Here is a 14,580-nt window from a genome sequence, read left to right as displayed (position 1 = left end):
TGATGCTCCTGGCCACCGACATGATGCTCCTGGCCACCGACATGGTGCTCCTGGCAGGGCCGGCGACAGAGGGGGTCAAAGGGGACATGTGTGAGGGGCCCCAGGGCCCGGCCAGGGCCCGTCTGTGTTGTCACCCCCGTAGCCGTATATGTGTTGTGCAGGGCAGGCTGATCTATGCAGCGCTGCTGCGCCGCGGCCGCCGGTACCGTACCGTGCGCGCCGCCGGGTATCTCCCGCAGCGGTGCTTGTTGTGACAACTTGTTGTGAGTGAGTGACAGACTGTTGTCACTCACTCCGTCTCCGCCCGACCGGCGCCAGCCAGCCAGCCCAGGTCCTGCCGGCTGCCGTCGGTGTCGCAGTCAGCCGGCTCAGCGCTCGGAGGCTGAGCCTGAGTCGGCTGTCTGCACTCTACTATGCTGCACTGCGCACCGCTGACCTGACTGCGCATGTGTGGCATAGTTGCTCTGCGTTCCGCACTGACTGTCTGTGATGACGGTCAGTGTGAGGTCACTGGGCAGGGCACGTCGGTGGTGGAATCTGGATGCCCAGGATTTTACTGGTCTGCCCCGCTGCCTGCTTTAATCGGGTCCTCGTCCTCCTGTGCCAGTCCCAGTCTCCCAGAAGCACGTTTTGAATAAAAGACCCCCCCCCCTGGATGATCCTCAAAATAGCCAGGTAAGGAGACTAGTGGAGGGAAGGAGGCAAGGAGCCTGGAGCTCATAATGGCATCATGGCCGCATGGCAGTGTGCAGTGCTGCTAGACTAGTGGTGTTTCTAAAGGCCCCCGTACACTAGGGCGACTTGTCCTTAGGACAAGTCGCCCCTGAGCTTCCCCGGCTGCTCCCCGGGGGAGCTTGATTAGATTGGCACTTGATGTGCCATTTTTTACATGTGATAAATCGTCTTGATTTATCACATGTAAAAAACCCGGGGAGCAGGGGGGGGGGACGCTGCGGGGACAGCGTCTGTGTCCCCCGCTGCTGGGGACGCTGCGGGGACAGCGTCTGTGTCCCCCGCTGCTGGGGACGCTGCGGGGACAGCGTCTGTGTCCCCCGCTGCTGGGGACGCTGCGGGGACAGCGTCTGTGTCCCCCGCTGCTGGTAACGCTGCGGGGGACACAGGCGGCATAGAGCCGCGCAGGGGGAGCCGGGAGCTGTCAGTATTGAATAAAAAAAAAAAGCCCATACAATGAATGGGCAGCCTGTGATTGGATGAGCGCTCTCTCAGCCAATTGCTGACTGGCTGAGAGAGCGCTCAGCCAATCACAGGCCGCCCATGCATTGTATGGGCTTTTTTTTTTTATTCAATACTGACAGCTCCCGGCTCCCCCTGCGCGGCTCTATGCCGCCTGTGTCCCCGCAGCGTCCCCAGCCCCCTCTGCTCCCTCTACCGCCTCGCCGCCCCACTAGGTCCCAAGTCGGGTGGTCGGACGTGCAGCAGGTCCGACCACCCGACGCAGATCCGATGTGCACGGGACCGCGCATCGGATCTGAGGGGACATCAAAACTAGCCGATTTTGGTCCGATTTCGGCCAGATCCGACTGATCTGGCTGAAATCTGACCAAAATCGGCTAGTGTATGGGGGCCTTAAGTCTTATTTTTTTAAATTGGAGCAATAGCAATAAAGATCCCCTGGCTGGTTTAAGTTATAAATGGCTGCAAATCTTTGGATACAAAGCACTTGAAATATTGCTGTGTTTGTTTGGGTCCCAGCCAGGGGATCTTTATTGCTATTGCTCCAATTAAAAAAATAAGACTTAGAAACACCACTAGCAGCACTGCACACTGCCATGCCAAGCCTTGGGAGCAATAACTTTAAAATAAGTTTCTTTGATTTAGCAGAGCAATTATTCAGATTTTGGGGGTTATTCATATCTATTCGGCCCACTGTGCATTTGCACGGAGGGGCGATGTTGCGCGTTTCTGCGTATGTGCAGACGTAGGGTGCGTGTACCCACGGTGAACTTTCGGTTCGCTGGGTGCACGCACCCATTGCGGCGTGCGAGGGGCAGAGATGAGCGGGTCTGCCGGGCTGCCCCATTACCATATGGGAACATCCAGCATTCCATGGGCGTTCCCATGAGAACGCTGGGTGTTCTCATGGTAATGAGGCAGTGACGCGTGTGCGGGGGGGCGAGTAGCTGACATCACCCGATGTCAGCTGCCCACCCATATCCACGCCAGCATGCACGCATATGTAAGTAACTTAAAAGTCACTTATATATACGTGCACGCACCACATCATTCGATGGTCAGTGACGGCACCCCCGAAATTACAAAAAACGGGGACCTGCAGAGCCAGGCCATGCTCCCCCACCAAAGCCTCCCTCCCAATACACGACCCACTGGATACCTTATCCATTTTTCAGCCATAGTCACGTCTCAGACACGGCAAGTCCTGATTGCCTGGCGGCCAAAGTTGAGAGGTATAATAAGGCTCAAATTAAGTGTCATAAATTGTGTGGAATATTGTATAAGAATATACCATTTAGGTGCACAGAAATGCTTACAGGAGAGCACATTAGTATATACATGTCTCTTCATAACAAATTGTCTCACTTTGACCATATCAAATAAATAGTAAGATTTTTGGAAATGTGCTGTTTTCAGGAAACTAGATTAAAATAATAAAAGGAGTGTTTGGGGTATTATGTTGGAAAACCTTCTGGGTCCCTGGCTGCGGCACAGCTCGGCGGCTGTTTGTACTTCACTCATGGCTTCCGGTCTGTATTCCCGTGTGCGGCAGGGAGGTATGTTCAGTTGTCATCTGGTCTCCTTCTTCAGCTGCTTGTAGTAGCGGGACTACACACCAGAAACTGTGTCTAAAGTACAAACAGCCGCCGAGCCAGGCTCCCAGAAGGTAGGGACAGTAAGGTTTTCCAGCGGGGGACTCCACCACTCCAAAGGAGTGTAAACATTGTATTTAACCAATTTTTCTATTGCACACTCTTACTGATGCACATAATACCCCTAGAGCTCCTTATTATTTTAATTATTGTCATACAGGAAAAGGGGATGTTTTACTGCAGTGCTGAACATGAGGGTCTCTGACTCCCTGGTGTTTATGAAAGGGAATTATGTGGCTCTGCCATTTTGGCTAGGGTAAAGAGCCATTGAAGTGCAAAGGGCTCTGGCGGACTGATCGGGCATGCATGGTGTAATCATGGTTAGCATTACTAACTGTGCAGAGTTTGTATATTCTCCCCATGTTTGAGTGGGTTTACTACGGGTACTCTGGTTTCCTACCACAATCCAAAAATATACTGGTAGGACAATTGGCTTCCAACAAAATTAATCCTAGAATGTCTGTGTGCGTGTACATGGTAGGGAATATAGGTTGTAAGCTCCACTGGGGCCGGGACTGATGTGAATGTTCAACTATACTCTGTAAAGCGCTGCGGAATATGTGTGCGCTATATAAGAAACTGGTAATAAATAATAAATAATGGACTCTCCTGGCCATAATCACAAAGCTCTGACCTGGTATTGTGGCATATGGTTCTGGAACATTAAGATAGCAGCTAAAGCCCCTTTGCAGAGAGGACCTTTCCATGATACACTGGGTCCACGTTGGTCTACAGTGGGAAATAAATGTGTGACAAGCGAAGTGAGCCACCGTGACCAAAGCGTGGCAAGCGTCCACTCCACCTGATCTAAAATAAAATAACTCTGTAAGAGGTTTTGACCATTACACTGATCATAAATAATTAGAATTGGTCCTGATCCATCATCCACCAAACCAAGGCACCCCTGAAAGTGTCCTGAGGGTGGCACCCCAGGATGTCACGGCACACAGTTTGGGAACCACAGCACTACAGGAGTCTTCCATGATTTCCTGGCCATTGGTTAATATTTAACACCTATCCTTGTGTGTCAAAGCCTATTTCTCTATAGAGTGTGAGCTTGCGAGCAGGACTCTCCTACCTTTATAAGTGTCTGTAAATACCCAGTTTGTTTTATCACTGTTTCCAATTTTAAAATGCTATGGAATTTGCTGTGCTATATAAGAAACTGTTAATTTATAAATAAATAATAAATTGTAACGTTTTGCGTATGCTATTTATGCTCTGATACTCCAGTACACGAGTAATGCTATAACAGTTATTGGGTATGTGTGTCTCGATTTGTAACAAAATGTTCTAAACAGTAAAATACATTGACTTGGCATGTTCTAAAGGCTATGTGTTGAAATTTTATGATGTGTAAGGGTCATCTGCGGAGCATGAGGCAAATGTTATTTATAACTTTTTTTATCACTTCAACAGTGCCCCAAACATTGGCTTGTGTTCTGATCAATCAAGCAGCTCAGTGTAACTCTTTGTCAGTGAAGTAAGTGCTGTACCAGTTTAAGACGTTAGAGTATTTAAGGTCATTTGGGTATTTATGTAGTACACACAAATAAAATGGTCCTATTGGTATTTATAGATTTCGTTTGTTTACTTAGTTTCTTACTGGTTGGCTAAACCTGATGTAAAGTACATGAGAAAAGCCCCCCAAAAACCAACAGAAGTCCAAATACAGAGACAGTACACCTTTAAGGTTAGTGTTACCACTGTTCAAGGGAGGATTAAGTGAAGAAAGGGTTTAGGTCATTGTTTCCTAACTTTGAGTCAAGGCACACTAACAGTCCATTTTTTAAGGCTATCCATACTTGAACACAGTTGACTTAATTAGTACCTTAGTTATTTTTACTGAACCATCTTTGCTGAAGCTTGGACTATTAAGGTGCGTAATAGTTCAGAAGTTGGGAAACACTTGTCTATATGGTTGTATTCATTTATATTAGTTTTGTAGGCATCTTCATGATGAATCGATATAAATCTGGGGCCCAAAAAAGGAAGGAAAAGAAAGACCATGAAAAGAGAGATGAAGACCTTAAGAAGAAAAATGTCCTTTTTAGGTATTTTGAGAAGAGGCAGAAGACTGATGATGAAGAGAGACAAAAGATTGATGAAGATGAGAGACCGACTTCTGACAAAGAGGAGACACAGAAGTCTGATGAAGAGGCTGTACGTTTAGATAAGTCACCTGAGACTGCATTAGATTCCCAGGATGAACTAAATGCAACTTGTGAAGCTTCAACTTCAACCACAGCCATCCAGGAAATACCGTCTGGGGATGTACCTATCATTTCTGATGAAGAAATGTCTGGACCAAGTAATAGGCAGCTGGATGTGGGCCAGAAGATTCCATTCAACCCAAAAGATCCAGGTGAATGGCCTGAAGTGCTTACAGACCATGATCGTCAAGTCATTGTGCAAATTGGTCTACACTCTGAAGAAAAACTAAAAGAAATGGTTGGGCAACTTCCTACAGATGTCGATGGCAACTTGTTTCCCACTTATCTGCTCCACACACGTACACCCAACGGAAGAGAAAAGTCACCCAGAGTTTGGCTGTTTTCAAGTCCAGTAAAAAAGACCTTATACTGTGCCCCATGCCGACTGTTTGCATCTACTTCTCAGGCCAAACATGCTATAAGCTCCCTTGCCACAGAAGAAGGTTTTAATCCCGAGAAACAGCAATGGCGGAAACTTTACAGAAGACTTCCAGAGCATGAGAGTAGTTTTGAACACAAGCAGTTTTATTTGCAGTGGAGAACGCTTGAACATGCTGTTATGGGTGACAGTAGAGCAATTGACAGTCAACTACAACAACAGCTGTTATCTGAAAAAGAGAAGTTGATTTGTTTATTGAAACATTTTCTCGATGTCACTATTCACTTAGGATCACGTGGTCAAGCATTCCGAGGCACCACAGATAAAATAGGAGATGTGCATAATGGTAACTTTCTAGGCAACCTTGAATTAGTTTCTCATTATGATAATTTGCTAGAAGATCACTTAGCTAAAGTAAAAAAGAGCCAAGACCGTGGTAAACGACTTCAAGCTCACTATATGTCACACGAAACTCAAAATGAGTTCATTGAATTGTGTGGGAAACATGTCTTAAATGTTATTTTAAATGAAAGAGCCAAATCTATTTTTTTTTCGCTGATATGTGATGCTACAACTGACGCAGCTCACATTGAGCAAAATGTCCTGATTTTGCGCTACATTTATAAGGATAAAGAAACAAGGCAATGGTCCATACAAGAAAGATTTATTGATTTTTTTGATTTCTCCCAGAAAACTGGGATGGAAATTGCAGAGGAGATATTAAGACGACTTCAGCACCATGGCATAAACATAGCTGATTGCAGAGGACAAGGCTATGATAATGGCAGTAACATGTCTGGAAGAGTTAAAGGTGTTCAGGCACGTGTTCAGGCAAAACATCCAACAGCGATCTATTCACCATGCGCTGCGCATTCTCTAAATCTTGTTGGTGTACATGCTGCCTCATGCTGCCATGAATCAATCACTTTTTTTGGATGTGTTAATCGCCTCTATGCTCTGTTTAGTTGCAGCCCTGACAGGTGGAGGTTGATCACTGAAAAAACAGGATGTTCTCTACATAGTCAAAGTGACACCCGTTGGAGTGCTAAAAAAGAAGCAATTCGCCCAGTTGCTCGACATCTTCCCGGTATTATTAAGCTTTAGATGAATTGACTACCACCAAAAGGAAAGAGCTTACCCATGCTGCTTACTCTGAACTAGTAGGTTTGCGTAAATATTTTGCAAGTTTTACGGCTGTTCTAATGGCAGCCATGTGGGTTAAGATTCTTGAAAGTTTTGATGATAGAAACGTAATCCTTCAGTCAAGGGCAATCACACTGGAAATTGCAGCTGCAAACATAAATGACCTAACTTTAGAAATGAGATCCCTAAGAGAACAATGGGAAGTTATTCTCTCTGAAGCCACAATTGTTGCTAATAATTTGAAGATCCGTTCAAAGCTTAAACAGCCTAGAGAAACAGTTGGTGGTGCCCCTCCTGAGGTTGCATTTAAGAGAGAGGTCTTCTTACTAATTATGGATTCCATTATATCAGAACTCACCGATCGGTTTCAGCACATGGAGCTCATCTCAAATTTGTTTTCACCACTTCTAAATTTCCATGTTCTTAGTGAAGGTGAAATCCGTCAACAATGCAAATCACTGCTTGACAAGTATCCAGGTGACCTGACTTCCAGTTTGGAGAATAAAGTAATACACCTTAAAAGTATCTGCAAAGCGACGTTCGGAGAACATGTGTCTGGACCTCTTACACTGCTGAATGCAATTTACAAGCTGCAGTTGGAAGACATTTTCGTAGAAGTAGGTGTTGGATTACGAATCTTCTGCACACTTCCAATTACGGTTGCAGAAGGGGAGCGAGCATTCAGCAAACTTGCCATCATAAAAAACCACCTGCGAGCAACTATGCTTGAAAGTCGCTTAAATGGGTTAGCATTGCTGTCAATTGAACATGAAATAGCACGGAATATTGATTTCGATGATATTATAAAAGATTTTGCTTCCTGAAAGTAAGAAGACTTTTATAACTTTAAATGCATTAGGACCCATTTATCGTGGCCTTTAGAAAAAGAAAAATGTTGATGTTGTAAAGTTATTTATCACATTGTTTGTTAAAAATATTTATATTATTTTGTATCTATTTAAATGGATGTTCTATTAAAGTTGTGTTTTCATTATGCTACTCTTTTTTTAATTTATTTTTATTCTTGTGTCCAGTAGGTTCTACATGCACAAGAGGGTTGTGTCGGTTTGGGATTACGTGGTTGGGGGGGGGGGGGGGTCCGAAGGGCGGGGGGCCCCGGAAATATCAGTGAACAGGGCCCCAAGATTTCTGTTGCCAGCCCTGCTCGTAGCCACCAACATGAAGGAGAACCAGACAGCATCTTTATACACGTGACGCTTCCAGCTGCTACTCCTTCATGTCATTGAAGGGTTGGGAATGATGTGCTTGGCAATACTGTCGCAGCCAATCACCTCACTAATACTTTGACGGACATCGGATGTCTTCCCTACTTACTGCTCGTTAGCAGGCAGGCGAGGTGCAATGCAAACTTTACATTGTTTAAAATCTATTATGATAGAAGGTATATAGCAGAATGGGGAATGGTGGTAAACAAATATAGGCACTTATTACCTAGCACGGCGCCCGTCGGGTTGATCGCATGGACCCGATTTGCTGTCAATCACCAGTTTATTTGTCGGTAAAAGAGAAAATTGCGTTGATCGCGTCCATCCCGGCACATTATAATGGCCCGCGATGCGACCAACGCGATCAACACGATTTTCCCATAGAGAATAATGTTAAATGATTTTTAGAGTTAAAATCGCGTTGATCGCGTCGGTTGCGGCCCATTATAATGGCCCGCGATGCGATCAAAGTGATCAACGCGATTTTACATTGGGAACAATGGGAAATGGGCTAATATGGCCTATTTCTCAATGTATATGGTTATAAAGTGTGGTTAATGGCCCCCCATTGTTAACTCCACCCCACTATTGACGCGAACCCGAAGCGTGGCGAGCGCAGCGAGCCCAGGAGGGGCGGCGGTACGCGTCCTCCGACCTTTTCATACCCCCACTATCCACGTCGGTGTGGAGTTAATTTTATAAAGCGTGGCGAGCGCAGCGAGCCACTGAGCCCGAAGCGTGTCGAGCCCCGCGAGGGGACGCGTATACCTGTGAAGTTATGCACTGCGCTCGCCACGCTTCGGGCTCGGTGGCTTGCTGCGCTCGCCACACTTTATAAAATCAACTCCATGCTGACATGGATTGTGGGGGTATGAAAAGGTCGGAGGATGCGTACCGCCGCCCCTCGCGGGGTCGCTGCGCTCGCACACTTCGGGTTGGCGTCAATAGTGGGGTGGCATTAACAATGGAGGGCCATTTCACCCATCAGTGGGGGGTTTGCGATTTGGTTGGCATGCAATGCGATCGACATGATTTTTCCGACCCGATCAATACAATCAAAATCGCGGGCGCCGTGCTAGGAAATAAGTACCCAAATATATATTGGAATTTGCAGTTTTGTAAAATGAAAGTCTTTAAAGCTTATATACTGTAACTATATTTTACTTAGGTTTAGGACTGTGGCATCCCAGGTAAAGGAGGTTGACTGGCCTTCACAGACACATCTGGCCTGCTCCTTGCTTTGGACTGTTGTGAAATCCTCTGAATCAGACAGTGATGCCACCACCTGTAATAATGAGACAGTAAAAGTGGCAATGATGAGAAAATAGTCAAGACCAGGCATGGTTCTCCAGCTGTTGTGAAACTACAGATCCCAGCATGCCTTGCCCAAATTTTAGAATTCCCTTATAGAAAAACTTTGGCAAGGCATGATGGGACTTGCAGTTTCACAACAGCTGGAGGGCCATAGTTTGGACATGCCTGGTCTAGACAATGTGGTCCACAAAATAATGTACTAAATAAAGGAATAATGAAAAAAAGAGAAATACATATATTTACATTTAATTCTACCCATACTTGTAATTGATTTTTTAAAAGTTTGTTATAATAGAAAGTGTGTCCACTCTAAAAATGACTTACTTGGTTTCTGGAATATAGGGGAAAGTTTGGTTGATTTTCCCAACATTTTGTGCTGGAACCGTCTTGTTCCCCCTGGTGACTTGTCTTTCTGCTTATAATATTCCCTACTTTGCCCAAAGTGATATTAGGGGTTATTCAGATCACCCCAGCCCCATTTAGCAAAGGATGATTTTTCCTGTGGGTGCAGTCTGTACGTAGCCCAAGACCTACTTAGCGGCTGCAATCAAAACAGGCAGATCATGGCCGGAGCAGACATCTCAGACCCTCCTTGAAACCGCCTGGGAACGCCTCCCAGAAAATGAACCGGTGACACCCACATACGCAGTTGTTCGATATTCGGACTGCTAATTAGCATTTGCACCAAACAAGAGCTGTTTGGTGTGACAAATGGTAATAGTGTGGAGTACATATCTTTTATTTATTAGGAGGAAGCTACAGTTGAACCAACTCCCTAATGAAGTACAGATATGTTCTCCTACACCAGTGGTTCACAAACTGGGGTACACTGCAGACCAGTAGGGGGTATTGAAAAATAATATTGGTAATGGCTGAAGAGAGGAATAAGTCTCCCAATAGCAAAAGAAGTCTACGTTGCCATGGAGATGAACCACTTTGTGTCACTTCTGATTCTATCTGCAGCATCATCAGCGTCTCCTCGTGTTTTTGCCTGACAAGCAATCCACTGAGAGCTACCTGTGCTACCCTCAGACACCAGCATTCATCCTTCCCATGCTAACATGGGTGGAGGCAGCAGTGGAACGCCGGAGACAGAACTCAGCCAGCGTCCAGACACAGAGGGACCTGATTCCTAACTGCACACTATTCCTCCGCTACTCATAATAATATAAGGACACACATACCGCTTACTTCCACTCCACTGGCAAGTACTGTGGATATTTCAAATTGAGAGGAGGGTGGGTGTACTCATAAATGAAAATCCTAATCAAAGGGTACGGGAGAGTAAAAAGGTTGTGAACCGCTGTCTTACACTATTGCCACAGTCGCGCCAGTCCTTCTTGTTAGACGCAACTAAGGATTCTGGCCATTTGTGTGACATTTATAAATGTGTATTGTGCTCGTTTATAAAATATTATTTTTAAGTGTCATTGTTAAATATCATTTAGATTTTCTTAGTGACCCAAAGATAAGCCCAAAGAAAATAAGTCATTTTGTTCCGATCTGCCTCCAGTGGATCTGTGTAAATATGCAGTTTATATATTCTGTTTGTAGCTTGTCTGTTTTCCCTGGATCTGTACACCGGGTTTTGTGGATCCAGCTCCCTCGGTTTCATGCATACCCTACTTTTTGGGTGTGGCTGCATGCAAGGTTATTTAGTTAGGTGCTCAGCAAGCAGACCCTGCCAGTTATAGTTCTGTTTAAGTCTAGTCAGAGTTCTGTCCTAGCTGCTTGTTAGCCTTAGTCCTGAGCTTTGTCTAGTTATGTATTACAGGGCCTTCTTAATATTAGTAAGGGCCCATGGGCAAACCAATTCCCTGTACCCCCCCCCCACCACCACCTCGTCGTGAATTAGTTTGCCCAAGAGCCCTCAGTCACCTCCACAACTCTCACCTCTGGCTCTGTGCAGCAGTGGCAGCCAGTCAGTCAGCTTTCGGTCATCATCCGGGGGTGAAGCACCAGCTGCTGGGTCCGCAGTGACAGATCAGGCGGTGGCTGTGTGCGATCGCTGGTCAGTGATACAACGTATCCGGCTGCTGCTGCTGGGTACCAGCCCCGCCTGCAGGGTGTACCCCATCTGCAGTGCCGGCATATAGTGCTATATGCTCCCAGTCACCACTGCCTGGATCCCGGCTGCTGCACATAGGTAGGTGGGTGGGTAAGCCAGTAGCGGGGATTCGGGCAGCGGCAGCTGGGAGCTTGTAGCGCTATTTGCTGGTGGGGACGGAAGCGATGCTGCATTTGAAAAGACTGGCTGGATGCTGATTGGCTGAAATCAGCCAATCAGTGTCTGCCCAGTCTTTTCAAATTCAACAGCGCTTCCCACCCCGCCAGCAAATAGCAATTTGCCGCCCTGATCCCCCAGTTAGGATGATCGGATACCTGCCACCCGGCCGCCATATTTCCCATTGGGCTGGGCCCCTGGGCAACTGCCCATCGTGCCCAATGGGAAAGACGGCACTGCTGTAATAGCCCGGATAATGCCCTGTGTACTCTAGCAAGCACTCCTGCCGAGCGTCCTGAACCCCAAGCCTGGCTTGTGCTACGGTGCCGATGTTCCTGGTCCCAGTCAGCAGTCCTGCCTGTCTGCGCTGCAGCTTTCTGAGATCTGTCTGCTGTAATACCATCATTCCAGATAAGTCAGGGGCTTCTCCCTGCAGCTGCTTCTATTATTATTGTTTTGTACGGTACCATCTCTGCATTGTTGCAGCAGCTCACACTGAGGGTCTGATTGCCCTCTAGGGGCCATTCCTTCTTTGTGCAGTAGTCTGGGCTTGTATTTGTTATTTACCACCTTAGTGCATTGTTGCACCCACATTTTTGTAGACTCTGGGGGTACCCCATCCTGTGTGTCTCTTTAGTCAGCTTTCCTCTTGCACTCTCCTCGCCTTTGCGGACACGTTGTCTCACATAAGGCCTGGCAACATTAAGGTTGGAGCTGGCATAACCAGCTCCTTCGAACACAGTTGTTATAGGTGAAGACTAACACTGCACGAGCCCGACAACCACGAGGAGAGGCAACAGAGTTAGGGGTTAGGTTGGGTGATACCCTCCATAGTCCTAACACATTTACTGTATCAGATTTAAATGGTAGATTATTTTTTAACCAGTTTTTTGCAGTATGCAAATTTTACATAATTCATTGCTTTGGATCGGCAAATCTGACTGTACTTACCAGCATACATTTCTTCTCATAGCTGAAGACCAGGGCTTTGATTGTAAATGTCTCCCCTTGTACCACAAAGTAGGGTAAGATCAGGTCAATGAAGTATGGTTGGAAGGTGGTGAGCACAACATCCCTTATCTCATCCAATCCAGACTTTCCCAGGCAGACGGCATCAGTTACCCACTTAGTGATAGTATCTGGGGTAGTCAAGTTCAGCTCTGTGTGTCCCTCTGGGCTGTAACATAGGATTATAGTACTACAATTAGGTATTGTGCTTTACAAGCAAAAAATAATGCTGAGCAGGGCTGGATAAAGGGCCTCATGGGCCTGGAGCAGAAAATGTTCAAGGGTCTATTATGATAAGTGGAGGAGGGGAGGCCAATGGCATGTAGGTAAGTAGTACCCATACACTATAAGCCACAGTGACTCACTAAATGCTTAAAAGAACAGAAATTGCATAATTGAGTAAAAAATAATTTTTAGATTTATAATTTATGGCCAGCCATGCGGCCAATTGGTGTTTGCCTGATGATGGGCAAACACCATCAGCTCTATCTGCCCCATTGTTAATCTGGCCCTGATGCTGAGCATACAGATGTGGCCTTATTGGTTGTCCATATGGCATAGGATGACAGAGGCACTCCAAGGTAACTTTCGATTTTGAATCTTAAGGGGCCCATATGCCTTGTGTATTGGGCAATCCCCTGACCGTACCCAGGGGATAATAAACATGCATAAAAAGCCGGATTCCCCAATCCTGTTGGGGATCGTAGAAATCTGACTTTTTAACATGCTAAATATTCCTGATCCACCGACGGATCACTGATCATCACTGTCCGCCAATTGGCACATCAGGTTGGTGGAACAGCAGCACCTGCAATCATTACATTGCCGACCCAGTGAGAAGTTTGAAACAGCATCATCTCTTATTTTCATACACACAAAAGGTCATAGAGTATGGCAATTTGCTCTTTGTGTTGGGCACCGGTGTACAGTATGTTTTCTATACTGTAGATCATGTACAGTTATGGGCAATTCCATGGTGATCTTAGACAACTGACACCGAATAACCATAATGCAACGTGTGCCAATTTTGTCATTTTAGATTCTAAGAATAATTATGTAAGTAGAAACTTATTTGCTTCTCATGTTTTTTTTTTTTTATCTTTTTTTCAGAATTTTTACATAAACAAAAAAAAATCAGGACAAGTATACAGAGATATTCAGCATAACATATCAACGTATATCGAGCAATCAAAATATAAATAAATTTGAAATTGGATACGTGTTTCAACTTCTCTATAACATCAAGATAGAGAGAAAGAAAGGAATTAGGGTGATAAAGTACTATTTATTTTAATACACTAGCTACAGTATAACCCTCTTCTCAGTTGTATTATGCATCCGGTTAGTTACAACTAACTAATGTTACTTCTCACCCTTTTTCCAGGTGTATCCAAACATTATTACCCCATTATGGGCCGATATACTAATATCACAATACTTCTCTATGAATAAGACACATCAAAGACAAGACAAAGACCAGGACAATACAAGGACAATACACTGGAAATATTCCGGGAAGTTGTGGAGGGGTTGGTGAACTTGATGAGATCTTATAAGAGTAAAAGAGAAGGGAAGTGGGGAGTTTAGATTAGACAGCAATAAATCAGGGTTAATTTGCTTCTCATGTTAGCTTAAATAATATGTACAGCATCCTCCAAAAATGACAGATCAGGGAAACACTTACCCCACAGAAACTAAGTCAAACAACCAGGTGTCTGGAAAGTATGTTCTTGTGAAATGCTTCTTCCGTTCTTGATCTATTTTAGTGAAAGTGATTTGCAGAAGATGAATGGGACAGAAGAAGCAAATGAACAAATACAGTAACAGTTATATCTGATTGCATTATGGGCCTTCAAGCAAAGGAAAAAAGCAAGCAACTGGGCAAACCATGCTGCATTGCAGATGTGGCAGATGTGCAAAGAGATCTAGGACCTGTATGTCTAAGGAAGACACATCCCCCGCATGCCGCCACTGCAGGAGAAATTATCTGATGAACAGGGGCCATTGAATGATTTCTCCTGCCTTCAGAAATATAAGTCAGTCTCAACTGACTTATATTTGCAGCTGCCGGGAGGAAGAGGGCGGTTGACGTCATGTGACTTCAGCTGGCTGCTCCGGCAGGCATGGGAATGCCCAGCGTTTTTGAGTGCCTGACGCGGTCCCAACAGACGGGATCCCGACAGTCATTTACCCGAAGTAGGGATCCCGACTGTCAAAACGCCGACAG

General features: G+C 45.5%; 1 protein-coding gene across 1 annotated transcript in view; it reads right to left on the bottom strand.

Moving 5' to 3' along the window:
• LOC146009767 (alpha-2-macroglobulin-like protein 1) overlaps positions 1 to 14,580 on the bottom strand; it is a 171,592-nt gene that overhangs the window by 53,797 nt on the left and 103,215 nt on the right. Inside the window, exons 19-21 of the mRNA XM_083150228.1 lie at positions 14,038 to 14,110; positions 12,297 to 12,522; positions 8,972 to 9,092 (exon numbers count right to left, since the gene is read on the bottom strand). Coding sequence (XP_083006354.1) covers positions 8,972 to 9,092; positions 12,297 to 12,522; positions 14,038 to 14,110 — 420 coding nt within the window. The remainder of the gene's footprint in view (positions 1 to 8,971; positions 9,093 to 12,296; positions 12,523 to 14,037; positions 14,111 to 14,580) is intronic.

This window comes from Crinia signifera, chromosome 6 (genome assembly GCF_055691185.1).
Source record: "Crinia signifera chromosome 6, ASM5569118v1, whole genome shotgun sequence".
In the NCBI taxonomy this organism is placed as follows: Eukaryota; Metazoa; Chordata; class Amphibia; order Anura; family Myobatrachidae; genus Crinia; species Crinia signifera.
The sequence above is the reverse complement of the archived record's forward strand: the minus strand, read 5'-3'. Positions and strand labels throughout refer to the sequence as shown.